Source organism: Sminthopsis crassicaudata, chromosome 3 (genome assembly GCF_048593235.1).
Source record: "Sminthopsis crassicaudata isolate SCR6 chromosome 3, ASM4859323v1, whole genome shotgun sequence".
Taxonomy (NCBI): Eukaryota; Metazoa; Chordata; class Mammalia; order Dasyuromorphia; family Dasyuridae; genus Sminthopsis; species Sminthopsis crassicaudata.
In genome coordinates, this window is record NC_133619.1 from 531747081 (window position 1) to 531772276 (window position 25196).

At 31.7% G+C, this 25196-nt stretch overlaps 1 protein-coding gene across 10 annotated transcripts in view; it reads right to left on the reverse strand.

The window, feature by feature from the left end:
* Positions 1-25196, reverse strand: part of GRIA4 (glutamate ionotropic receptor AMPA type subunit 4) — a 481423-nt gene that overhangs the window by 53260 nt on the left and 402967 nt on the right. For 9 of the 10 annotated variants that reach the window (XR_012488407.1, XR_012488408.1, XM_074304367.1 and 6 more), the window contains 5 exons: positions 21203-21313; positions 14307-14513; positions 11131-11501; positions 8319-8517; positions 1630-1877 (listed from right to left, as the gene is read on the reverse strand). Coding sequence is in view for 8 of the 10 variants with exons in the window: in XM_074304367.1 (XP_074160468.1) it covers positions 1630-1877; positions 8319-8517; positions 11131-11501; positions 14307-14513; positions 21203-21313 (1136 nt within the window). In the remaining 2 variants the exon portion in view is untranslated. Of the gene's footprint in view, positions 1-1629; positions 1878-8318; positions 8518-11130; positions 11502-14306; positions 14514-18592; positions 19812-21202; positions 21314-25196 lie in introns of those variants that run through there. The other variant, XM_074304374.1, reaches the window with a different exon arrangement.

Genomic DNA, 25196 nt, shown 5'->3' on the forward strand with positions numbered 1-25196 from the left:
TTCTTTCTTTCTTTCTTTCTTTCTTTCTTTCTTTCTTTCTTTCTTCTCTTTCTTTCTTTCTTTCTTTCTTTCTTTCTTTCTTTCTTTCCTTTCTCTTCCTTCCTTCCTTCCTTCCTTCCTTCCTTCCTTCCTTCCTTCCTTCCTTCCTTCCTTCCTTCCTTCCTTCCTTCCTTCCTTCTTCCTTCCTTCCTTTCTTTCTTTCTTTCTTTCTTTCTTTCTTTCTTTCTTTCTTTCTTTCTTTCTTTCTTTCTTTCTTTCTTTCTTTCTTTCTTTCTTTCTTTCTTTCTTTCTTTCTTTCTTTCTTTCTTCCTTCCTTCCTTCCTTCCTTCCTTCCTTCCTTCCTTCCTTCCTTCCTCTCCTTCCTTCCTTCCTTCCTTCCTTCCTTCCTTCCTTCCTTTCTTTTTTTCTTTTTTTTCTTTATTTCTCTCTTCTTCAATTCTGCTTAAGTGACTTGCTCATGGTCACACAGCTAGTAAGTGTTGTGACTGAGGCCAGATTTGAACTCAAGTCATCCTGATTCCAGGGCTAGTGTTCAACCCATTGTATCATTTAGCTGATGCTCTATTTTCTTTTTAATGATTTTCTATTAGTTTCCACTCTAATTGAATCTGTTAGATTCATGCAATACCAGTAAATGAAGTACCAACATTCAGATCTAGACCAAGTGGTGCAATTACTTCTTGTTTTCCAGTTTTGTTTCTGTCTTAAATCTGATATAAATGTGATGACCTCCACAACTTCTCAGCACTGGTTAGTACTAAGAGAAGATGGGGAAATCTGGTACTCTACCATGATGTTAATTGCAATGTCTAACTTGGAATGGATAGAAATAACAGATTTGAACAGTTTTGCTTAAAAATGAAATTCTTATTTTCAATTGTGGATTACTATGCAACAAAACTGTGCTTTTAAACCCCATTTTGGAGATCAAAACCTAAATATTTTGAAGTTATTTGGGGAAAGTAATAAGGCTGAATTCTAGTGATCTTACTTGCACCATACTCCCATCAAAATCTGTGGGAGTGTGACTGAAGTAAGACCTGTGGAATCAGAGCCTGCTTTCTTTCTGATTACTAAGAGTCCACCTAGTTTCATAAATGCATGTACTTACTTACTCTCAGAAACAACCTCAGGTAAAGCTAAAATAAGAAGATGTTCCAATACATTGAAATGGAGCCCTAGTTCATTGGTAAGAGAGGTCAGTTATTTAGTGCTTTGACAAGCAACTTCTAAGTCAGAAACTAGTAGCCAGAAATCATTAACCAACAATTAAAAAAAAAAAAGGTATAAAATTCTTACTATAACAATCTAGTACTAAATTTAGTGCCTATACATGTCAATGAAATATAAAATGCAATTTAACCTGAGTTTTAAGCCAACTAGAAGCAGCTAGTGTAAAACCAGGTTGATTTTTATATGGCCTTGAAATAAATGTCTACTTCAATTCTATAGTTAGTCACTCTAAACTTAAAAACAGTTACCTGTTTGTTGATCAAAATATGAAATGAATGAAAAGAAAAAAAAAAACATACCATGTTCACACAAAAAACAAAAGAATTCTATCAGGGACATCAGGGAAGGTGGAATACTATAACAACACATGTTATATTGTTATACTATTCCACCCACCTTAATGAGGAACCCTTAGGCGTTGCTACTCCATAGCCTTTCGAATCCAGATTTCCTCCAACTTTCATGGTGTCACATGGCTTTCGCTGTTCAATGTATTCATTCATAGTAGACTCCAGGAGGAAGGCAAATTTTCCCTTGGACTTGCGGACACGTGCTACTCCCTCAGCTGTAGTCCTAGTGAATACTGAAGGCTCCGCTGATTTCATATAGGTCCACATCTTTTCATAGACAGCTATTTTTGATCTCTGGAAGAAAGCAAAACAAAATTTAATGTTGGAAGAAATATTAACATTGACTTAGTGTTTAAAACATATTTTCACATGGTCCTTTAATTGTCTCCTCCTGATTTCAGTTTGCTAAATATCACTCTTCTCTAATTTTAAGAACTCTTCTCTAGAATTAAAAAAAAAAAAAAAAAAAAAACAATCTATTTAAAAAGGATATTAAATGGAAATGATTGAGATATGATACTGTGCTACATAGCATAATGGATAGAGTCCTGGATCTGGAGTCAGGGGGACTCATTTTTGAGTTTGAATTTGGCTTCAGACACCAGCTGTGTGGTGAAGGACAAGTCACTTAATCCCTTTTATCTTAGTTTCCTTATCTGTAAATTGAGCTGGAAAAGAAAATGGCAAAACACTTTAGAATCTTTGTCAAGATGACTGAACAACAATAAATAGCTGTGTTCTGTTACTCAGTAAAGGTATCTTAAAAATTATTCTAGTTCAATATTCTCATTTTTAGAGATGAAGAAACAAAGACTCAAGGAAGAGAGGTGACTTTTTTGAACTCACAGAACTCATATCTTCTGACTCCAAGGCTAGTGTGCTTTCAACTGTACTGTACAAATGCATACTGTTATGAGTTTAAAATAATTTTTGACATAAGAGCCCATTATGTCCTCTGTAACCATATCATATTAATTACCATTCTTTATTAGTTAAAGAAGGAAGGTGATATTTTAATGTAGAAGTTTCTGAATATTATTGATCAATTTGCATCACTTTTTAAAGTCAAATAACATTAAAATTCAAATACCTAATAAATTACTTGCCTTAAGTTTTTAAAAAATGTGTCTTATTACCAAAGTTGTTTGCTAGTAGAAATTATATTAAATTTTTATGTCTCAAAGTTTTGATGATAGTTGTTTATGCTAGTAATACTTTCAAAAGGATAAATTCATAGAGTACATCATCATCTCCAAAATAGGAAACATTAATAGTAATCTACAAACCATAAATCACAAACAAAAAAATTTTATGTTTAAATAGAGGCAAAATCCAAATCAAGTTTTCTAGACACTATTCAGAAATGATCCTTATTTGATCAAGTCCATATATGATAAGTAGCAGTTCTAGGCTTAATTATGAAATAACAAACAAGTTCACTTTTGTGAATTTTTCATAGGAAAGCTAATTTGGATATCATTTCATCCACTAAAATATGTAGAACATTAAATTATTTTCTGGTGTCTGAATTAATTTTTAATTTGCATGCAGATTTTTCTTATATTAGAAAACTTTGAATCCTATTTGGCTTTACTATATTCTTTCAATAATAATCTGCTACCTTTTGAATCTAGATTTACATCTGAATTTGTGGAGAAACTTCATTCAGTTTTTTTAGGGCCAAAGGCTATATAAATATACTTTCTTATTTTTGGTTAGATGGATTTGTTGTTCATCTCTCCAGAATTTTTTATATGGTAAATGTTTAATAAATATTTGCTGAATTGGATGTGGTCTGACAAAAGGGATTTTTTTTTTTTTGAGATCAAAGTAATCTTTGAAGTTAAATCATATAATCTTTGGGATCTAGATTATTATGGTCCAACAAAAATGTGAGTTTTATGACCTTTCTTGTTGAACTGTAGAGAGGGAAGTGTTTCTGGGAAAATCAAATTCTTTTCTGTTGTATTGTCTTTGTGTACATTTATATAAGGAAACAGTCTCCCAAGAATGTATGCTCTTTGGGGACAGGGCCTGTTTCTCTTTTGTTTTCATATTCCTTATATTTCCATCATAGTATTTGGAACCTAGTAGAACTTAATGAATTACTGCTAATCAATAGTTAACTAGAATATGATGAAAAGGCCCTTAAAAAAGCTGATAATGCAGAAGATAGTTGTTCAATGGAAAGTTTCCACTTCAGTTTCTGATTTTCCTACTTTTGAAGTGTGGTTTCCCCAAAGATGAACAAGTTTATCTGACTGGACTTCTTCATTCTTTTCTGTTTTCTGGGATATCAGAGTATATCTGTACCTAATTTGAGAAGTATTATAAGATAAAATAAGTGTGAATGTCAGCAAGATGGAATTTTGCTCTCCTAATTGTGACTAGCTGGATTTGGAATTTGAAAGAGAGTTTATGAAGATAACAAGTTAACTATGATATTTAGGAGCTTGATTTTTGCCTTCTTTGATGTTTTATAGATAACATCAGTATGGATAATAATTCTGCAATGATAAATATCTGATACAAGATTTGGTGCCCCTTCCCCTCATTGTCTTTTCCATTTCTAGGCTATGAAAGATTCTGCCATTGAACCTCAAATACTCTGCTCCCCAAAATTTTGCCCTATAGGCAGAAGGCATTTTGGATATTTGCATTGTCAATCCTCTCTAATCATGGTGTGTTTATATGTGCCCTCAATATGTTTTGTTTTGCTTTTAACAGAAGCATAGAGCTGACCAAGTCTAGAGGGAAAGAATGTTAAAGCCATTCTGTTTGGGAATGATTTTAAATAGACATGAATTTTACAGGAACTCACTGAACTTTTTGAGGAGGAAAATAGTATCAAATCATAGATCTTTGCCAATTATTAGTCACTTTTCTAAGCACCTAAAATAGTCTGCTAAAGCCTGATTTTTCTTACCTGAATTGAGATATGAAGGAAGATTGAAATTAAATAGACTTTAGGGATGACTCATTAAGAAATAACATTTAAATACAATCAGTCAAAGAATATATTACAATATTGGAAAAAAGATAAACTATTCTTTTAAAAGCCTAACTATTCACTTATTCACATTTAAACATTTCCCAATCTTCAGAATTTCAAGATAGAGAAGAATATGTTGTAACTTTGCTTAAAATCTATATTATGTACACAAATGCAGAAAGGGGTTCAGCTCCTTTAAAGATAAAGGTTTAATGGATAAGGAACCCAGTGTGTGGATATACTAAAAATAGGCAAGTGAAGACTAGGTTGTGAAACCAGAATTTCCCCTTGAAAAGAAAGGAAAGTATAAACATCTCAATGAAAGTACTATCATTAGCAAGAAAAGTCACTCAGATATAGATCAACAGGGTTGGATCAAGTTTCAATATTCCAGATGGCTAGGAGATGTTTTGCCCTGCTTTTCTCCATCTTACTTTAACTTGAAAGAAAGCAGGATTGAGAATGAAAGGTCAGAAGAAAAGCATTGCAGTTTTCTCTGAGTTTTATTCAGAATGCAAAGAAGGTTCCTATCTAATGTGTTAGCATAATAAGCATTAAATTAAAAATATGCTAATAGAGGCAGAAAAAATGATGAGGCATTTTAGTAGAGATATAACAAACTTGGAAATTACTAAAATGCTGAGGCTTTTGTCTTCAAGATCTGTATTGGATATATCTGAAGCTCACACTACTGTGAGTATAATATTCAAAGCACTACACAACTAAATACTGATTTTAATGGAGAATAGAGAGACCAAGAGAATATTGATGGTTGGATTAAAGAACTACATCTCTGTTTTGTGCAATTGAAAATAAATATCTGATATTTACAAAATTGTATCTGATGATAAATTATTTAATTTCCTACATTCTTGTATATTTCAGAACTCTTGAACCTAGAAAAGTATCAGCACAAAGTAAGTACTTAATACATGCTTGACAATTGATTAAAAACTCCAAATAGGTTTATGTTAAAATAGATGCAAGATTTCTGGCAATACAAGCTAACTGCTTGCACTTGACCCTTAAATTCTCCAGCTATTCAGAAGGTATTTTATGGCCTAATTTTTCCCCTAGAAACAAAAGGTTATTCTAAAAAAATCTCCAAACCCAACACCCCTCCCCAACCCAATAGCCTTTCCCTAATGATCTGTCACTATGACTCATGAAATCTCTGTCTCTGAAGAATTCAAAGTTAGCTAAAGAGCAACAAAAAATACCATTGTGGGTATGAGTAGGCTGTACTACATTATTAAAAGAGGTAAGAAGAAAGAGGGTAACTGATACTGTTGAAAATTTTATGACTAGAAAATAAAGTGGAAATATCCAGATATAATCTAGGCATGATCTTTAAGCTTTACTGATATTAATGCAAAGTCAAGATATCTCATATGTTGGGTGTACCTCTGTGAAAGATTTATAAAACTTGAGCAAGAGTCAGGTATGGACATATAGGCAGGTATGAATGGATTGTGATCTGCTTTGCTATACAAATAGGCACATCAATGAGATGATATAGTTATCAAAATTTCAAAATACAAAAAATATTTTTCTGCTTGTGATATTCATAATGGTGACAGATGTACATTCAGTGTAATTAAATATAGTTTCTTAGAGTCAAGCCTAGATTTTATTTGCTATCTCTGTCAAATTAAAAGGCTAGTGTAGAAAATTGTCTTTATATTCCGATATTAAAGATTTTGTTATTTTAAGGGGACATATTGAAGTTTTAACCACTTAACTATCTCTTTTATGATGATAAGTATGTCAAGTAAGTCATGACTTACAAGTCATTTGATATGAAAATATCAAAGAAATGGAAAGGAATTGTATTAGAAGTTAAGTCAACAAACACTTATTAAATGCTAGGCAATGGATTCAACATTGAGAATCCAAATACAAGAAGAAAGATAGTTTCTGCTCAAAGAGCATATTTTGTAATGGGGGAAGACAACAAAAAAGGAACTAAAAAGCAGGTGGTGGTGGGCAGTAAGAATGGAATGTGGAGAGGAATGAAAACATAACTGGTCTGGGTGTTTTCTTTTGAATAGTGTTTCTGGGAGGAATCAACTAATCAGAAACCTCAAATATAGAGTACTTCCAAGGGCAGAAGTCCAGAAGTAGAGAGAATTTCCACACTTGACAGATAATATCTAGAGAATCTGTAATGGAGTCTGGAGAGGGATGATTAGAACACTAGCAAACCTTGAAGGTCTCTTCTACCTACAAATCTCTTTATTTCTATTTCTAATTCTATTTCTGTATCTATTTTTAGTTGTATTCAACATCCTTAATTCTGCTGACAATTCAGATGCTGGTATCTGAAATGCAGTAGGGACTTAATTAAATATATATAATACATATATAAAAGTAAAAATTTAAAACTCCATTTAAATGTATTTAGCATACAGTTATGGAATTTCTTTAGGGAAGTCATGAAATAAGATATATTCAAAAATTCATGCAACTAGTTAAATATACTTGAAAGTATAGACACAGAAAATATCCCATTATGAAAATCAAGTAAGAGAGATAGAGGGAAAATTAGAAAAAAATTGAGAAGGATGGAAAAGAAAATATAGAAAGTTAATGAAGAGAAGAATGACTTAAAAAGCAAAACTGGCCAAATGGGAAAGGAACTCCCTAAGGAAAATAATTCCTTAAAAATTATAATTGAGCAAATGGAAGCTAATGACTTTATGAGAAATCAAGATACAACAAAACAGAACTAAAAAATTGGAAACAAATTGAGAAAAATATGGAATACATTATCATTGGAAAAACAACTGACCTGAAAATAAATCCAGAAGAGAAAATTTTAAAATTATTGGTATGCCTAAAAGTCATGATAAACAAAAGAGTCTGAATATCATCTTTCAATGAAATTATCAAGAAAAACTGTCCTAATATTCTAGATCCAGAAGATAAAATAGAAATTGAAAAAAAAAAAAAACAACACTGATTACCTCCTGAAAGGGATCCCAAAATGAAAACTCCCAGGAATATTATAGAATGTCCCTCAAATACTAGAAAATTGATTTAAAATGTTTTCATCATTAGTTCTAAGAACAATAAGAGTACAAGAGGGTTCAGAAAATAAAATTCTACTTTGGAAGGGATCCCTAAAAATACATGCCTGGATAGAACGTGGATCATAAGTTACATGAACAACACAGTATGCCAATGCAGCTAACTTCCACTTCTAGTGCTGTTCTCAGAATGCAAAATGAAGATTAATTTAGGTGCCTCTAGAATTCTGCTTTCATTCTCTGAAAAGAAGTAAACTTCAGGTTTAAACTATAATCATGGAACAATATAATGTATAAAGATAATAAAGTTTCCAGTTAAAGTTTTGGTTTGAAAAGGCAATAAGCTAAAATTAGATTTCAAAAGGCATTTCCCCCTTCCCATTCTAATTCTTATCATTTAGCACAAAGCTGCTCTAAATGCAATCTAGTCATCTTCATTATCATCATAGCATTGTCAATTCTTGCTGTTATTATTGAAGCATTAGATCAATTACAAATGGAAAGCTTTTCCAATCAGCTATTGCTTTCTCTGTCCATTGGGAGGCGATGTGCTTTTCTCTAATAAAGATCAATAATTGTTTTATAGATTAGTGGGGTTATAAACTCTATGAAGTAGTCACAGGAAGTAACCAACTACCATAGATTGCAACATAATTACTTACAAAGTAACATTTGTTTCACCAAGCACATTTTGTGGTACTTTTGTTGACTTACTCTGAAGAATTCCTTTGTTGACCCAGAGTCCAGTGTTCCATATGCAATTTCAGTTTGTTTGGCAAGATCCTCTGCACTTTCTATTGGGGAGACCATTCGCTCAACTGTCAAGAATGCAGCAAGGTTTGCCGTGTAAGATGAGATGATGATGAGTGTAAAGAACCACCAAACACCTCCAACAATTCGACCTGAGAGGGATCTAAACATGAATAAGATAATGAACATTTTCCTGTATCTAAGGTCAGGAAAAAGCAAAAAAAGAGAAAAATGTCACTTGTAATATGCTTGTTAAAGAAGTAACTTTAACTAATTTATCTAATTTTATATATTTTGGCAGGATTCCTATGAATAATTTATGTAATATTTGATGATCCTTTTGCTATATTTAAATGTAATTAATGTTGAAAATCTGAATTTAATTTTTTTCTTTATTGTTCAATAAGTAGAACTGGATAAGTCTAACTTTACTGAGGTAGATCTTATTTTTAATGCATAGAAGAATACTAGTGAAACCCTAATAGCACTGAAGAAATGATGGATTACATTTTGCTTTCATAGATTCATGGAGATGGAGTAGCATATGTTGGAGTAGTTAGTAAAATTTTCACTGTGGTTGTAAAAGGGTAAATGATTGTATTCATTATAAAATAAACTTCATTCTTGGACATAGCAATATGATCTACACATCCTTTCTGGCCTAAATGAAGTATATTTTTATATTGTCTTATATATCTTCTCATGTTCTTATTCCTCTTGCTTGGTTTTGAGTTAAACCTATGGATGTGAGTGGAAAATTTATTTAAATGAGAACAATCAGGATGCACTGACGATCTCAAATTGTACCTCATAGTGTCCAAATTAATCTTGAAACTCTTTGACTTCTGCTAGATTAAGGAATCCTTATGAAATTCCATAATTTCCATGGCTAGCATAATAAATTATCTTATTTGATCCTCACACCAATCTTGGGAAGTAGCTGCTATTATTATCTGCATTTTACATATGAATAAAATGAGGCTGAGAAAGATTAAATGATTTGTTCCAGACATACAACTAACAAATGCCTGAGAAAGGATATAAATTTATGTCTTCCTGATTTCACGTCAAGTACCCTATTATACCATAATAATTTTTTTAGCTCTTTCCTCATTCCTTAAATTTTTTTTCAAGTCTTAGTCATGATTTCTTATTCAGGTGCATAAAATAATTATCTGTCTTGCTTTTGATTACTTATTCAGATAATAGAAAATATCTTTAGAATGTCCTTATTGAGATATATATATATGTGTGTGTGTGTATATATATGTATATATATATATATACATATATGTGCAAGAAGTTATATATTGAGCTCAAGATACATGTATTCATGTACATGACACACTATGGAAATGGGGCATTATTTCTTTTCTTTTTTTCTTTTTTTGAGGCTGGGGTTAAGTGACTTGCCCAGGGTCACACAGCTAGGAAGTATTAAGTGTCTGAGATCAGATTTGAACTAGGGTCCTCCTGAATTCAGGGATGGTACTCTATCCACTGCGCCACCTAGCTGCCCCCAATGGTTCATTATTTCACTGCTATTGCAACTCTCTACTTAATAAGCTAGCAGATAGATCTTAGAGAGTTGCTAGAGATTCAAAAAGATTACTTGTCTTGTTCATGATTGGTTATATTGCTAATTAAATTTGAGATAGTATTTGAATCCAGTTTTTTCTCCAGTTTCTCTCCAGGAATATATGCACTACTTACCTGCCCCCCCCTTTTTTTTTGGCCCACAAAATCTTAATTCTATATGGCATTTAATAGATTAAAGTTATTTTATATTATATCCCCCCCCCCCACTGCAACCCATTTTAATCTGTCTCCTCTATGGGGGAAGTGAGTTAAAATTTGTCTACTTAAAAAATTGTTATTGGAAGTTGATTTATTTTTTAAGCAAAATTAACAGGGCAGTTAGATATATCCCAAGATAATCTTGAAAATAAATGCAAAATGTCTAGAATGCTAGTAATCACTTCTGCATAATGTCATAATAGATTGGTCTCAAAATAGTATTTGTCTTGATTATAGAACTTAATACATGGCGTCTTAGATTTCCTGCATCTTATAGTGATATAGATTCTATGGAACATCATAGAAGACATCACCTTTAAATTTCATTGATATGAGAATCAAGCTTAACAGTTGCTATCCATCAACTTATTAATATATTTATTCAAATCATGAGAAGGAAACTGAAAATGAGTTCATGTAATTACAATTTAGTTTTTATTTTCCATCTGTCAAATCACTGAACTAAAAATACTAAATGGTTTTTGACAGTGGTGAGGGTTGGCATAAGTACTGATCTAGAGGAAACATTAATCCTTATGATTTATTCACATTGTATGTATAGGATTATGCTCAATATGATTTATAAATTGAAAGTTTTGGGTAGTTTCAAAAATGTTTTAACTTAGAAAAAGATCATGTGGACCTAGAGCTAGGATAAGATATTAATGCATCCTAGACAAGTTTTAAATACTGTATCACCTATAGAGTAGATTACTATGGTCATACAATTTATCTCAAGATAAATATCTATGTGTGATAACAAATTTCTGGAATTCAAAAATACATACTTATAAACATGAAGGTTAAAAAGTGTTCTTGGTTTCCCTTACCCTGTATTCCCTAAAACTAGATTGTAAACAGATTTGTACCTTGCTCATCTTTGGTACTGAATCTAGATGGATTGGTGACCCACAAAACCCTTGGAATTAGTGGGGAATAAAAATTAGATAAAAGAAATGTTCAGAATTTTAAAACTAACCTTGGTGAAATGTCACATCCTTGCTGCATAAAGGCACCCAGGGAAAACCAGAGGCTGTTAAAAATACCAAATTCATTGGGAGGCTGGTCACTTGGTCCTTCTTTTCCATCCTCTGGCTCTTCTGTGTGCCACTCATATGGACTAAATCTACTAACTAGGAATAGGACCACACTGACACCAATGTAGGCAAAAACTATGCACATCCAGATCTCATAGGCCAAAGGATCCAAGAAGGAAAAGACTCCTGGTTTAGATTTCTGAGGCTTTTTAATCATAATGGATATGCCCAAACTCATGAAGGGCTTTGAAAAGTCAATAACCTCTTCTCGGACCAAAGTGATTGTTAGTGGGGCGATAGCAATCTCTGCTTTCTAAAAGAGAAGAAACACACACAGGCATATATGTTAATATTATTCCATGAAAAAACCTTGCCCTCATCTGTATATTCAGTATTGAGCAAAGTGATGTGTTTTCATATACATGATATAGATGAGCCGTTTAAACCCCACAAAGCATGTTTTTGATGGTAATAATTTGGGGTTGGGTGAGATAGAAAATGATGAGGATATGACTCCTAAATATTCCATTTGTAATTAAGGCAATGAAAAGATTAGACAATTGGAAGTGTTAACCCGATCACTGCTGGATCTTGCTACTTCTTGACACTCTATTTCAGAAGTTGTTACTGATAGCTTCCTTCACCATCTTCTCATTCCTATTAAATCAAAAGTAAAAGCATACATTTTCCCCTTTCCTTTTTTCCAGCCAAAAATCAGAGATATTAGGAAATTAATCAATCATAACACTTTTTTTCTGTGTGAAAAAAAAATCAGTCATAGAAATTGTCTACCAAGATGCTGCAATTATGAAAATCTGAGTTTTTCTGTTCAATGTCCTCATAACTTCTACCCATAAAAGTATGTTTCAAAAAAAGTTGGTAAAACAGTATTGCCAATTCTCAATCATTCATATTAACAAAGAAAAAGAGAGGTGAGGCAAAACATGTTAAGCACAGAACTAGTTCTGTATTCAAGTATGTATGTACACACACACATACATATTCAGTATTAGTTATAGATTAATCTCTATTTTTCAGGATCTGTCTTTCTATCTACCTATTTCTCTCTCTCACACACACATACATACAAACACATGAACACACACATTCACATATATACACACCTATCCATTCAAACATTCTCATTCACTCTGGAAAGGGTTGCCCATATTGGCAGCCGTCTGGATTCATTTTGGATGATCCAGATAACTGAGGACTGATCCATAAAAATCTTGAGGTATGCAAATATTTAACATATCTTGTAAATAGTTACATATATTATTAAATTGACCCTGGGGGATACTCATATAGTTAGTGCTAGAAGTTGATTCATATAGTTCCTGTTTCTGAGTGCAATAAGTACCTACCATTCTTACAAGGTAGATCCTCAATGTGTGTCTAAAATTGCTTGCTATATTCCTGTCCTATAAGTTTCAAATATTACTAGGGAACAAATGCATTAGAAGCATTCTTGTTCAACATGAGACAAGGTAATAATACTCATTTGTAAGAACTGTCCATGCAAGCTATGGTCCAATGCTATTTACTGTCTATATTGCATTTCTTTTTTTCATTTAAGATTGCCTATGTAGTCAGCACCTCTTTCACATGAATATAAAATCTAAGGTATGGCTTTATAATGTCATTCAATTTCCTTTATGTTGAGGTTTTAGTTACTATATTACTGCATAGCAAAATATCAGTTTCATGGTCTGAAAAGCAGAATACTGAGCTATGCAACTACCTAAAGGACATTTGGGCTTGAGATGTGGTTCTCTCTGTGGACTTAGGTTATGTCTTCAATCTTTTTTACCTATGTTATTGCCAAGGAAAGGGAAGAAGTATCCCCTGTGTAATTATTGATTTCACGGAGGCCTTGTGAAGATGAATCAGATAGGGTATGCTCTGTGCTTTGGAAGATGAAAAGCATGAAACAATCTTAATGTAGTATGCTTGGATGCTTTAGGGCATTTCTGAATTGTATGTTCCTGTTATTGTGTTCTTTACTAGGAGAAAGCTTTTCCTTAGCTGTAGGTTTGATCTCTGGTTGGAAGAAATAAGATACAGAATGGCACAACTCAGTGCCTGCTATCTACTTCTAGCACTGAGATTGTGATAGAAGCTGAAGTGATGATTGATTTTGCAAGTCAGGCACGAGTGGCTGTTTTATTTGCTGTGAGCTGAAAATTTGTCCACACACTTATCTCTTGGTGCAAGAGGTACATTATGCCATTTTGTGTGAAACCACAACACATTTAATCCTCACTTTGGGGAGCTTTGTGGTCATGGAAAATAAGGAAGAAATTCTATCACAAATCTTTAATATTTATTATTTAATATTTAACAGGTCAAACAACATTGGAATCATCTTGTTTAGTTATAATAAAATATATATGATTTGGAAAAATATTTATGTTAAAAGATTCATTGTGTAGTTTTGGTTTAAATAACTTTAACAAGAGTCCTTAATTAGTACATGATTTTTTGAATGTATATGACTTCCTTCAAATAAGCATTATTTTGTGATTTGCTCAATGAGGGACTATCAGAATCAGAATTGGAAGCTAGCAATGAAAGTAGACAAGAACCAGGACTAGTTGAGTTACTTGCAGTGGGTAGGAACTTGTATAAAGCAAATTTATTGCTCTTGGGCATTTTTTTTTTCTATAGTAGGGAACAGGCTTGGTTCTTTCTAAAGCCTTTTCAAGCTCTGAATCCTATGATTCTAGTTCAATATCAGTATTACAAAATAATTATTGATTAAGGCAAATTGCTCAAGTTAGCTCTGTAGTTTTCAAAAGTTTCTAAATGTAATGAGTTAGTATGAAATTAAATAGCTATGTATCATTCACTTTTTAATGGACTGTGCAGTTTTAGTTATTTGACTATCACTGCCATTTTTTTCTCTTCTTGAGAAGGAAAAAGTATTGATTAAGGTAAACTTTTTGGAATTAATAAACTGAGATCATCTACCCATTGTATATCTCTCTTGAAGCAATACATCTAGAATATTTTGTAACAGTTTATTTATTCAATACTGATTATTTTAAAAAATGCATTAATCATTTATCTTTGCTGTTCAGAGAAGGTTAATTCATCAATAAGTTGATTTGCTTACCCCATAAACAAGTTCTCCTACCATCCCATTCCAGATTTTTGTATCTGCATCCCTTGCTCCATATTTTCCATCTGGGACAATGGCAATTTTGTACTTGATACCAATATGTTTTGCAATTTCAGAAGCCAAATCTACACAGTATCCTTCATACTTGTCATTCCCTTCAAACATTTCATGGTTTTTCTTGTACATAACATATGGGGATTCCTATAATGAAAGAAGTAGAACTGTAAAGGAGAAACATATGAAATGCACTTGGAAAAAATAGCAAGTAAACCTTTGAATTTTAGTGTATGATCAATAGTTAATGTTTGGTATTAGTCCATACACATTAGTGCATATATATTAGTTAATACATAGTCTCCTGTGTCAAAAGAAATCAATATTCAAACTAAGGTATATTAAATAAACTCAAAAGCATCTTAATTATTCACCTTGAAAACAAATTTAGAAATGCTTTAAAATAATTCCTCAATTGATCAGCAAGTCATTACTTTATGCTTAGCACAATAACAATGCTAGAGCATTTTGGGGAAATATAATAAGTCTGCTATATTTTAATTAAAGTTATAAATTAAATTACAAGATTTAAAGTTTTAAAATATAGATCCTTAAAAGTTTGAGAATAGATCTATGTAAAGTTTGAAATTTCTACAAGAAAAGGCTTAAAGTGTAGAATCATAAAATGACCTAAGGCAGTCCAAATTCTGCATATTTGGCCTCTAGTTTGGAACTATTTTATATATACTGTGCCTTGACTTGAACAGAATAAATTTTTCAGTGATGTTAGTATTGTGTTTACTGCCTAAAACTAGTACTTTAGAAATATTAATTCAGCTTCTAAATATATTTGAAATTGAATGTCAACTTTTAAAATGTGTGACTCATGTAATATTAAGTGTAGCTACTAGTTTCCTGAGCATCTTAAAATTATATATATATATATATATACATATATATATACACACATATATATATATATACATATATACATATATAGATATACTTTATAGCAACACTTAAAAATCAAGTGCATTTGAGAAAAAGATTGATTAGATCATGATCTTAAAAACCAATCACATTTGCAAATATCCTTACACTTTGCAAATGGTTATTTGTATCTACATTTTGCTCTTCCTATTTCCCTATGGGACAATGGCTAGCTAAAGGAAAGTTATCATGAACAAGAAATATGTTGAGGAAATATTGGCCTATCGGGAAACTCACAATCCAATTATTATCATGACTGTAAATATGATAACATATATTTGAATATATAAAGCACTGATATAAATACATTTCATAACATGATGCTATATGATTCTGATGCTGTTCTTTAACAACTCTAGTCATGCCATTTAGTTGTCTATTAAAAAAACAGAAACACATAATTGCATTTTGTTTTATAAGCATCTCTATTTGATACCTACAAGATATTTCATATTAATTTCTATTTTGTTTTCAATTAATTTGTAATTACATAAACATTATAAAATTTGATAAGAATATCATAGTAATTAATATAAAATATAATTTTACTAAAGGTGATGGTTTCTACTGCTTTCTAAGTGACATATATAACACATGATCTTTATATTAATTTATGCTTGGTTCAGGTAGACTGACATCTCAACTTCTGCTCTCATTCTACATAGATTCTTTTATCTTGTTTATTTTTCACATATAAGAACAACTAAATTTGTATCCCTTATAGATATGCTTTGAAGATTAATGTATTAGCTTATGTAGAATCTTTTATAAAAACATAGAAAAAATGATACATTGCAAATTATAAATGTGGACATAATTAGAGGGGTGCTGCAAAGCCTTGTTCACTTCAAATCTATGGCATAATAATAATACAAATAATTATTGTAAATGACTCTCTGTTTTATAATTTAACTAAAATGGGGAAAAGGCAGTACAAAAAGATAAGAGCCACATATCTGTGAAATAATTTTGTATTTTTATTGAACTGATTTTATTCCTGTCAGCTATAATTAAAATGAACTTTGTAATATGGTATTTTCCAGAAGAGGAACCATCCATGTCTTAAATTCAATATTAACCTCAGGAATAGAACCTTAGATCCCTGGCATAAGAATTATGTGAAATGATATTTCATATAATCATATCATTTTACTATAAAGGTACTATTTTTGGGAATTCATTTTTTGACTATGAAGATTTGTAATAAGACTTTTATTTTTCTTTTACTTTTTTTCATTGAAGGGAAGCAGGATGGAGAGAATCAATTCTTCTTAATTGAAAAAATAAAATTAAAAATGTCAATACAGACTGCCTAGTTGAAAAGGACAAAAATTTCCTTACTAAAAATTAACCTAATTTCCTTTTTTCTAAATGGGAGGAGAGGATATATTACAAACTAGATAAAAACAAAGTATTCAGCTCTTGCCTTCAGTATTTAAATTTTTGTGACCAATTGTCATCTTTTTAAAAACATGAGTGGAACCCTCCTAGATACCATGTGATTTTAAAAATAAGCAAAAAGATCATATGAATATAGTATTTTTCCTCCTTTGACCAATTCAAATTTTGAATCATAAAGCCACAATTATGAGATAAAGATATTAGAACTCATTAAGTGTTTCTGCCTTTTTGCCTAATGTCCTCGATGATTAATTCTACTACATTTTTCTGTCTAGCTCTTTTAAGAGAATGAAACATGAAAGTATTCTAGGTTACTTCAGTGGACACTAAAATACAGAAACAAAGAAAAAATTTCATTTAAAGTCTGACTTCATTTTTCCAGACTCCTGGACAATTCAGATAGATTTAAGTTTGGTTTAACTTGTTAAATATAGGCTAGTGCAATTTTGTTTTACAACTACAAATATAAGTAAATATATGTGCAAATGAGTATATTTGTATATGTATTAAAATTTCATCTCCCAAAATATTTTTAGAAATTAGCAAAATTTTAGGCAGTCAGACCAGTCTATGGGACCAATAGAATTCTGAGTGTTGAGATAAAATGAAAGGCAAATCAGAGTAAAACAGGGCAATAACTCATATAGATGTGTGTGTGTGTGTGTGTGTGTGTGTGTGTGTGTGTGTGTGTGTGTGTGTGTAATGTAAGGAGAGAGAAGACCTTCACTGCTATTCTGTTTTCCCTTCTATCCATAGGCCTGGTATTTCTTTGATCCTGTTTTCTTTTAAAGGAAGAGTGATAGTTGTCCCATCTCTGAGCCCAAAGACGTCGAGAAGTTCCCAAATACAATTTTTTAAAAAGATAGGATTGTTGATATTTAGTCCATAATTTAGGGGTAATAGGGAAGGTATCTTTTAAGTCTCCTAGTGATAATCTTCAAGGAGAGTGGTGAAATATTATGATCTGAATAGTGAAACACACTAATGTCTTATTTTCCTTTTACAACTGAAGTTTTTTGTCTTTGATTATAAGATGTTTTTCATGTACTGTGACAATATTTCTTTAAAAGTAATTTTTAAAAGGAATTATTAGCCTTTGATACTCTATCACCACATTGAATCCTTGGTATTATGAATTTGATGATAAAATAATTTTCCCTATAGATTTCCTGGCAAATCTACTTTGCTACTCACAGGCCTGGCAAGACCATTTGAGGCAGCAGCATTTAATCTTGGTTTTCAACTTCACAAAGTTGAAATCTCTTCCATTAGCACACATTACAAGAATATACCAAGGAAAAGCCAACTTGGAAATTATATTTGTTGAAGTATTAAGCTGTTGAAATAGGGATCTCACCAGAATGATTTGTGTATGATACACATACAAAGTAATCACTGCAATTGTTCACAACATGATTTAAATGCAGTTAAAGTGATGAGAGATTCACTTTCTTTAATTGTCAGTAAAATGAATGGTGGTAGTGGTAGGAAGGTGGACTAGATTATCTCTAAGCCCTTTTCTTGCACAATTCATGATCAAATGAGATCTACTCTCCGGGAATAGTCTCAAAACTTACTGGCTCAGATTATCTAAATGAATTATAATTTTGTCATTCTGTGTTATATCAATAATGATCACAGGCTTATGAAACTTGCAGCTTGATAATATTTTAGGCTTACAATTTAGAAAGTCTTGGAATAAGGCTTCCTATAGGAAAAAATGACTATTTGAGATTTTTCCATCATTCATTCTTAGATCTTCCACCAGGAATAAAATGAAGGCCCCATATGGATAAAAAAAACCCAAAAAAACCTAGCATTATTTTCTGACCAAAAATGCTATTTTAGAAATATAAAAAGCTAAACACCACATTTTGTTTGGGCACAACAGCTAATTTCTCAATAATTTTTTATTTAACAATAAAATTATCTAGCAGTACAGCACATAAATGGAATACAGAAGGAAAAAGTAAAAGGAAGAGTAGCAAGACTGTATACAGTATTTCAGAAAAGAAATTGGCCATGCGATACAATCTTTAACTTTTTCAAATGGCTAGATATGGGTTTTATGCACTGGGGGAAAAAAGAAAAATTAATTGTCATCTTTTTTAGATAGTTTTTAATGGATTTTTGAAGGGTTATTACATATGATTCTCAAATATCTCATTCATTTACATGGAACTCTAATTCCTTCAATATGAAGAGGGGTATGGGAGATGTTTTATGTCCCCGGTTTTTCAACAAAAGCAAAATACAGGGACCAATACTATGAAAAGGTTCAGAAGTATCCATTAATAAAATATTATCTGTGATTTACTTGGTTATGAGCTAATGAATACTAAGGATATTTCAAGTATGAATAATATGCAGATAAACAATTGTGTTATGTTGTGTTCATAACAACGATGATAGTAGTACTGCCAAGCAACATAATTTATACACAGGTAGTACTATATGCACATGTAGATAACACACTTGTATTTTTAAAATTACTTTTTATTTACTTACAGGTGACATGCTATAAGGAAATCTAAACATGCTTGGAAAAATCATTTAGCCCCTTGCCTTTTCAATTATATCTCTAATCTCTTGAACAATAGGGATGAAAAGAATATTCCCTAGACAATAATTATCAAGCGCATTAAAATGCTTCATTGCAGACAAAACAGGCAAAATTTGAAAAAATATGTTTTTTAAAGATTATATTTGAACAGGAAACAATCACACAAATTCATATGTATTATTTGTTTTACCGATGCTTGGAGTTAGGAATGGCATGTATACATAGTGAATGTACAGTGACCTCATTTAAAAACATGGGAATGATAGAAAGTTTAACTAAATGATTTCCATTCAACATCCATTTCTTCTCTTGATAAGGATGAAGGCCAATTCTTCATCTGTTTTATATAATTCAGCATGGTCACACAACTTTTTTATTTTTGGTGGTCGAGAGCCTGGTCATCCAGTGAAGAACCAAAATCCACATGAAAAATTATTTTTAAGTTTACTATATTGGAGAATAAGACTTGAGCCTTAGTTAGGAATGTTCGCAGCATCGTGGAACTCTTTCTTTCTTGATCAATTTCTTAAAATAGGATTCTTCATCAGAGGCTGAAAAGAGGAGGACTGTACTGAAGTATGACTTTCCATTACTGGTCTTTTTTAGGAAAAGAAATATATATATATATATATATATATGTATATGTATATAATATGGCTTTTAAAGTCCCATGCAATTATTACAGTTAGATAAGAAATTACATATTTCACATTGCCACAAAGACAATTGCTGTTGGTTGATTTGCATCCTTGAAAGATAATCTTGAAATCAATGACATGATATATTACATCTCTAATTGGTGATGTAACACAGAGGGAACTGCAACACAATGAAATCGTGAAAGTGTCATGAAGCATTTTCCAGTACTTTCCTATTTCATTCCAAGATGAGTTTAGGAAATAGGTCAACCTTACTGAAAAACACTAAGTTACCTAAATATGTTTCCATCTCATTTGAGGTAGATTGTTCCCATAAATGATTAAAAAAAATATATATATCTTATCTAATGAGTCAGGTGAAGAGTGTAGCAAGCTGAGATGTAAAACTTTAAAACCAGACAGGTAAAGGTCACCCTTTGCTGGTCTGCTTTGACAAGTATTCACTCTAAAGGGCATATTTGACTTCAGAAAGGAAAAATGTAAGTAGTCTATTATTTAAAAGGTAATTTCACAAGACTCTCTTTGAGGAAAGGAGCTTTGAAATCTAGCAAATTTCTCATTTTATGATGTGACATAATGAAGCAGCTGCATTTTGCTCAATTCCCAAGAGCAAGTCAATGAATAATGGTGTGAGTATGGATTGGTCAATGAGAAAAATAACAGTGAAAAAAAAAACCCATTTTAACATCAAAAAATAAATATGAAACTGAGATAATCAGCTTCAAAAATATTAATATAAAACATATCCAATAAAATGTCCAGATTTTGTTTCTCTAATCTTATAATTAGATAATGCAAATCCTTATAGATGATTAAACTACCTGAAAATGCTAATTTTGAGCACTAAAAACTGTTATTACATTGATGTTTTAAAAGCACTACAGACATAATGAAATTATTGATTTTTTGTTATTGACTTTTTTCAGCTGTTTTATTTTTTAGGATCTGTGCATTTTATAGATTTTCATCTAGAGTTCTACTGCATCCATTGAATATTCTCAATATTTTTACAGAGAATGATGATAGAACAAAAGACAATACAAATAAAAGGAATGAGTTGACTCAAACTTGGGAACAAATAGACTCTGAATGTAAAGAATATTTTAAGTAAAACAAACCACTTAGGTACAGTTCTGACCCTTCCCATTATTCATACCTGGGAGATTGTTAATCTCCCAAGAGAAAGGAATAACAAACATACAGAAAAACAAAACAAAACAAAAACAAAAACAAAACAAAACAAACAAAAAAAACCCAGACAAAAAAAAAAAAAAAAAACTTACCATGATTGTGGTTACAACAACTGTTCTATTTTCAACAGCTGCAGTGTCATTGCCAAGTGTAGGGACATCTTGAATTAGAACTAGCTTATCCATATCATTCCAATAACCAACCTGTAAAATACAATGTGAGCAAAATTTAAAGGATTTAATAACAGGATTTAAGAAAAAAGGCAGATTTTTTAAAAGTATGGGGGAAGCTGAATTTTACTTATATATAAACCATTTATAATTCTAGGACCTTTGTGTACCAAACAAGGCAGAATGACTTTCCTTTAGCGATATCAATCAGTGATCTATATGCACTTAACTAGTGTCTGTCGGGCACTTTGCCAGGTACTGGGAATATAACAACAACAAATGATACAGCCCTTGAGCTCAAGGACTAACTTTCCATGGGAGGGGTATTTAACATGTGATTATGTGTAAAATAAATAAAAATAATTTGGAAGGGGAGAGAAAGGGATCAGGAAATGTTTCATGAAGGAGGGAGCTGAGTTAAGCTTTGAAGGTAGCTAAAGGTTCAAAGGGGAAAGTGTGAGGAAGGAATGTATTCCAGACCCAGATAATAGTTTCTATAAAAGAACAGGTATAGGAGATGGAATATTTTATAATAAGAATAGCAAGAAGGCCAGTTTCACTATACAATAGTGTATAAAAAGGGTAAAAGGCCCAAAAAGTAGACTTGAGGTAGATTATAAAGGGCTCTAAAATGCCAAAGAAAGGAATTTATTTTTGTTCCTAGAGATAATAGGGAGATACGTGACTTTATTGGGCAAAATAGTGACATGATCAGACCTAGAATTTAGGAAGCACTTTTTTGGGGAGATAGATTAGATAGATTTTCATCCAGAAATTTCAGTCTGTAAAATGGTAAAAATTGTAGAAAAAAGGGAAAATTATATTTAAATTAAAAATGTTTTCATATAGTAAAGTAGTATTTACTCAATATTTTGAAATTAAAGATTTTTATGGGCATTTCAGAAGCAAAGGGAACTAACAAGTGAATATACATATTTCATATCTAGAAGAGGGCTAAAGATTTCATGAATACACAAACACACACACACACACCACATTTTACACACACACACACACACCACCACACACACGATTATATTTCTTGTAATCAGGTGTAGTATAGAAGGGATTCTTTTCCAATTTCTGATTGGATTAAATGTCTGTGAAGTACCTTCCAAATGTGAGAGTTTGTGATTAAGTATGATTTATGAGATCCATTTTTCCATTTTTCTAGCTATGTCTATCTTTTATCATGGACAGCAGAACTTCAAAAATTAAGGAGAGATTTTGAAGGGCTTCTAGTATAATATTCCACACAATGAAGGATTCTTCTTCCCAATATTACTTAGAATTTTCATATAATTTTGTTTAAACCCTTTCATTATTGAAGAGTCCATTGCTTCATATGTAGTCCAGATTTATGAGAGGCAGTATATATAGTATATTGAAAAGAACAAAGTTGAGAAACTGAGAATATGGGTTGGAATCATATCTGTCACTCTCTATGTGAACTTGGATAAATCACACCAGCTATCTGAACCTCAACTTCTTCATCTGTAAAGAGAGGGGGTTAGGTTGAGGTCTTCTTCGGGTCTAATTCTAAGGTGTTATGATCTCATGATACGTTGCACCAGCCTTGTGGTATAGGAGGAAGATTAGCTCATTATACTTCAATTCGAAAATGTTTATTAAACCTCTCTCATATGTAAATAGTCCAGAGTCTCTTCTACTCAAGCCCTCAAGAATTCTTTCAAGTTTATTAAGAATACTTCCTGATTCCTCCTTTTTTTTAAAATCTCATATCTCTTCTCTTCAGGATATCCTATACACAGATTAAGATCAACCTATAGAGTTATATTTCCATATAGAGTCAAAGATTTAGAGAAAGATCAAAGCAATTAAGAAGTTCCTTGTATAAAACAAAATTGAGCTGTCCAAATGATAAGCTGATAAAAATCAATAAAAATTAACCCCAAACAAGAAGTGGGTTAAAGGTAACTGCAAGCACTGAGTACACACTGTTAAGTAGTTCCTAACTTCCCCTCTCCAGAGGAGGAGATTTCCATTATTTTTGAACATGGGTTGTATGATATAATAGAAAGAACATGTCAAAGAATAACATGCAATGGGAGGACCAAGAAATATATAACTTTCATCATCTCCAGCTAACTGGGGGAGGGACTAGCCATTCAGGATAAGAAATAAAAGATGAATTTTCATGTTTGTAAGTTCACATATGGCCTGTTTCTTAGAAGAACCATAAATAAACCAACTTTTCATACACTCTATTGTCTGGATTTTTGTTGTTCAGTCATTTTTCATTTTCATATGATGCCATTTAGGATTTTCTTGGTAAAGATATTGGAATAACTTGCCATTCCCTTCTTCAACTTATTTTACAGATGAGGGAACTTAGACAAACTGGGTAAAGTAACTTGCCTAGGGTCACAGAGTGAGTAAGTGTTGGAAGCCATATTTTAACTCAGGAAACTGAGTCTTCCTAATCTCAGATCCAGAACTGTACCACCCAACTGTTCATCTGATTTGATTGACCTTTAAGGTTTTATCAGTTGAATACCAATAGTTTAGATCCATCATTCTATCTTGTTGAAATCTTTCTGAATTTGGACTTTGTCATCTAATATATTAGTCATTTCTAATTCATGTTTGATAAACATACATTCTATGTGTGTTTGCTTAAAATGTTGAACTGTACAGAAACAGAAGTTGATATCAATGAAATAATAATGTAAGAAGTCATGGGAACTTTGATTTTTACAGTTGGGTGGGATTTTAGAGATCATATGATCACCAAGTCCAGATAGCTCATTTTATGATTGAAGAACCTAAGACCTAGAGAAAGAATGACTTTCCCAAGTTTACATGGTTACTAATTGGAGGTACCATGGACCAGAATCAATGTCTTCTGACTCCCAAATCAATACCGTATGTCTATCCATGTATTGTAATTAATCCATCAATTTATGCTCATCAGGCACAATTAAACTATCTATGAGTCTTCCTAACAATCATCTAGATCATATTCTTTCATCTAATTCTTCATAAAAGGACTTGATGAAATCAAGAGGTATGATTTATGTTATTTTCCTCACCTACAACATTACTAACATCAGAGGATATAAACATCTATTTGTTTCCAGCAATTTACTCATAAATTTCCCCCCAATATAAATGATAACAAAAAATAAAATGCAATAGAAGAAGAAAACATATTAAAATTCCTCTTACCAATTCTGGTTAAGTTCACTGACAAATACTTTAAGGCTCACCTTTGCTTCATGTAAGTTTTTTGACATTGAATTAAATTTTAATTTTATTAATTTATTAATTCATGGCTTAGGGCTAATGCAAATAGATTCTCATCTTATTAATAAGAGAATGATAATATTATATTATGTATAATGAACAAATAGAATTTTGAGATTTTCAAAGTGCTTTATATATTATCTTATGATCTATATTTGATCTCACTTATTTTGCAAAACTAGCTTGAGGTATCATCATTCAAAAACAAGGAAGCAAAGAAAGGATTCATTTACCAAATTCAAAATTCTTGGTTGAGATTTGAAGAATAAAGCTAAAAACACTTTGGTTTTATCTTCAGATCTTAGATGAGCCAGCATATTATATAAAAAGGAAAACTATCTAAATAATTTCTAAGACCACAAATACCTACCTACTTGTCTATGGTGGCTTCTTAACCTTCCATGGACAAAGAAAAATTGAAAAGTCTATGGGTTCCAGTATCCCTTGACCAAAGCATAGCTGTTACTCCTATTCATATGACCCAAATGAATTTCCCATTTTTATGGGAAACATCTTTTCTCTCCACCTCACAATTGACAACTGTTCCTACTGTGACACTTATTTGACACTTTGAATCTGAATTTCTTAGCTTGACCATGGTAAACGTTCATCACTGGGCTTGATTAGACATGTCTATTTTTGAATGTAT